General features: G+C 41.0%; 1 protein-coding gene across 3 annotated transcripts in view; it reads right to left on the bottom strand.

Annotated features, from left to right (window-relative positions):
* Positions 1-2,340, bottom strand: part of LOC104703453 (heat shock 70 kDa protein 15-like) — a 9,170-nt gene extending 6,830 nt beyond the window's left edge. Inside the window, exons 1-4 of one of the 3 annotated variants that reach the window (XM_010419475.2) lie at positions 2,188-2,340; positions 675-1,902; positions 344-571; positions 171-266 (exon numbers count right to left, since the gene is read on the bottom strand). In XM_010419475.2, the coding sequence (XP_010417777.1) occupies positions 171-266; positions 344-571; positions 675-1,844 (1,494 nt within the window). In that variant the 5' untranslated portion in view covers positions 1,845-1,902; positions 2,188-2,340. The remainder of the gene's footprint in view (positions 1-170; positions 267-343; positions 572-674; positions 1,903-2,187) is intronic. The other 2 variants (XM_019228034.1, XM_010419474.2) reach the window with 2 other exon arrangements.

The following is a 3,464-nucleotide window of genomic DNA, read 5'->3' as shown; positions in this document are numbered from 1 at the left end:
GGGGGGGAGGAAAACAAAAAAAAAAACATCATAAGTTAAAGGAAGGGAAGGCACGGCTCTGAATGATCAAAATCTGTAGTCACTTATAGTTATTGGAGAGTGAGAGCCTTCAAATAGTTCACGTAAGGAACAAATTTCATTGCATGATCTAATATAACAACAGAACTTACAGTTGCTGATTCAACCGAGACAACTCCATGCAGGTTCAATCTCACTTTCACTTTAAGCTTTGCCCTCTCGCCCTTTGATGATTGGAAGGGACCAATCTACAAAAAGGAGATCAACCATGAGAAACAAGACTGCTAGAATCTTACATAGTTATGACAATGGGGAAAGATCATACTGTGTATGTGCTGATTTTTGGAGGTGCTTGCAAATCTTTCACATCACTGTATTGCACATCAACAGAGAATGTTCCAGAGCGGTAAAACGTTAGAGCCTTGACACTAGGAATGGGATTTCCTTTGGGAAAAACAATGGTGCTCTGCTGATTCTCAGCTCCTCCATTTTGGGCATCGGAAGCTGCTCCTTTCCACGCCAGCGAAATTGAGAAAGGGAAGCTCTCATGAACCTTAAGAGAACAACAAAAGATCATAAAATGACTTGTCAGATAACATGGAGTACAGCAGTTCTAAGGTTGCACATTTACTTAAGCATAGACATGCGCCCATCACCTGGAATTCGCGAACTTTAAAGGTTGGACTGAGAATGGCACACTGCAAGGCACATCCCCTTGACACACACTCACTTGCATTCATTGTACGCCTGGGCTCCTTGCCAAAAAACTCAGTTAGGATCTTGATCATAGCAGGGACGCGAGAGCCAGAGCCAACAACCTCGACCATATGTACATCTTCAACTGTAAGGCCCGCGTCAGAGAGCGCTTTCTCTAGAGGCCTCTTGACACGCTCCAAAATCGGGATGCTGATCTCTTCAAATTCTTCCCTCTTGATGACACCCCTAACATCTTTCTCATCCATCAAACACTCGATATTCAATGGTGCAACAGGATTTGCGCTTAGAACCTTTTTCAGTTTTTCGCATGCAGCGCGGAGCCTGAGAGAAGCCTTAGCATTCTGGGAGACGTCAATCTTGTACTCATCCTTGAACTTAGTAGCAAAATGATGGAAAAGAGCCTCATCGAAATCCCTTCCACCGAGGGAGCGGTCGAAACCGTGAGACAAGACTTTGAGCTGTCCTTTTTTGAAGCCTGCAATGCAGACTTGCATGCTGGCATGGCCAATGTCAATGAAAGCGACATTGAGGGGTTCGTTCTCAGGCAAGTCAGTCTTATAAATTCCATAAGCCAAAGCTGTAGCTGTAGTCTCGTGGATCAAGTGCAGAGGATGCAAGCCTGCGATAGTTGCAGCATCAAGAACAGCCCTTCGCTGGAGGTCGGTGAAGTAAACAGGAATACCAATACAGCAGTCCACCACAGCGGCATTCAAGTTCTTCTCAGCAATACCTTTCAAGTTAGACAACATCATACCCATGACCTGAGTTGGGGTAAAGGCTCTGACCTCTCCCAAATAATTAGCGTGGATCAAAGGATACCCATCAGGCCCTTCGGTGACGGAGAAGGGGAGAGATTTGATATCCCTTTGCAGCTCAGGGTCGGAAAACTGACGACCGATAAGGCGCTTGATCTGGGAGATGGAGTTTTTGGGGTTCATCATGGTAGAAGCAGCTCCAGCAGTGCCGATGAAGCGCTGCTTGTCGCCGAAGCAGACAATAGCGGGGGTCTCGCGATTAGACTCATCGTTAAGAACGACGTCGATACCTCTTTGCCTTGCAACAGCAACGAGGCAGTTCTCGTTTCCAAAATCAAACCCAACTACACTCATTATATCAGGCTTTTTGGTGTTCGTCAATACTGGGGACTCCCAAGTACTTGATAGCAACCTTACAAATCAATGGAAACATAAAAAACTATGAGATTTAAAAATACTTCGAAACAGCGATTAAAAAAATACACCAAAAAAATCAGACTAGTCTTCAGCTCAAAAGAGAGACCCTAAGACCATCTTACTGAACCAAAATCAAACCACTATTTCAATCACCAGAAACATAAGACCTAGGCGAGGGAGTTTGAATACAAAAGAAGCTCGAAATCAGATCAAACCTACATGTACGAAAAAGAGAAGCTACAGATCTAGAAGATATGCAACAAGAGCTTCAGAAACAAACCTGGATCGCGAGAAGGGGTTCGCGTTCTGGAAGCTTCTAGCCAGAAACTGGGTGACTTGAGTAAATCAGCGAGAAATTGAGGAGCAATAGTTGTGAGAATGAGAGAGGATGAGAGAGAAAGAGAGAGGTTTTATTAAGCAGACACCACAGGGTTTGGGGTTCGTCTGGAATGTTCTTCTCCTTTCCTTTATTTTTTTCTTTCTTTTTTTTTTATTGCTTTTTTCTTTTTGTAATTCACCTTTTTTATTATTTTATAGATATTGTCTTCTTTATTTACTTAATTTTTTTTTAACATAATCACAAAACATTTCTTCAATTACTTTTCTGAATATATATTTTATTTGAGTCTACTTACATAGATTATCGAGAATTTTACCAAATCTGCAAAATAGATAGATTAAGAATTAGAGAAAATGCCAAAAAAATATTCAACTTTTAAATTTGGGACAAATAAATCCCGAACTTTCAAAATGTCATTTTAATCATTAAGTTTAGGCTGACTTTTACATAAATAGCAAACTTTATTTGATCATGTCGATTTAGGCATCACGTTAACTTTCTGTTAATTCTTGACGACGGGGTTAATTGCCCGTTAGTTGCTATCGTTTAGAGAAAACGACATCGCTTGATTATTTGTAATACGACGTCGTTTTACAAACTGAAGAAACAAAAACCCCCAAATCGATTTCTAGGTTTACAATTCCCAAATCGATTTCAGTCTTAGTTTGTGAAATCTCTCTCTGTTCCGATGAGCTCGAGCTCTATCACATCATGCGGCGTTGGTGAGTGTGGTGTACCTTCGAAGTGCATTTATGGCTTAGGGGTCACGACTTTTACATCTAAAACGCAAGAAAACCCGGGACACCCTTTCTTTTGTTGTGCAAGCAAGCGGGATGTCAACTCATGGACAAGCAAAAAAGACGTAAGTGTTTTGAATCCTATTGCATAGGTAATAAAATCAGTAAAAGCTAACTATGTGTCATTTTTTTTGGACATTAGAGTCATTTGTTTAAGTGGGTTGAAGATGCCGTGTTTGAAGAAGTAGAAGATGCTTTACCAAGACTAGCCATTATTGCAGAGGAGATAAGCAAAACCAAAGCAGAGGTCAATGAGTTAAACGTTGTGATGAAAGAATTGAAGGAAGAAGCAAAGTTCAGCAAAAAGGAACTCCAAAAGTGTAAATTGTGCTTGAAAGTCTGTTTTGTGTGGTTTTGTGTTATCACCATTGTGTTGGGTTATGTATTGTTTAGGGAAGGTGATAAGAAGAAACTGATGTT

The sequence above is a fragment of the Camelina sativa genome, chromosome 7, assembly GCF_000633955.1.
Source record: "Camelina sativa cultivar DH55 chromosome 7, Cs, whole genome shotgun sequence".
Classification (NCBI taxonomy): domain Eukaryota; kingdom Viridiplantae; phylum Streptophyta; class Magnoliopsida; order Brassicales; family Brassicaceae; genus Camelina; species Camelina sativa.
The sequence above is the reverse complement of the archived record's forward strand: the minus strand, read 5'-3'. Positions and strand labels throughout refer to the sequence as shown.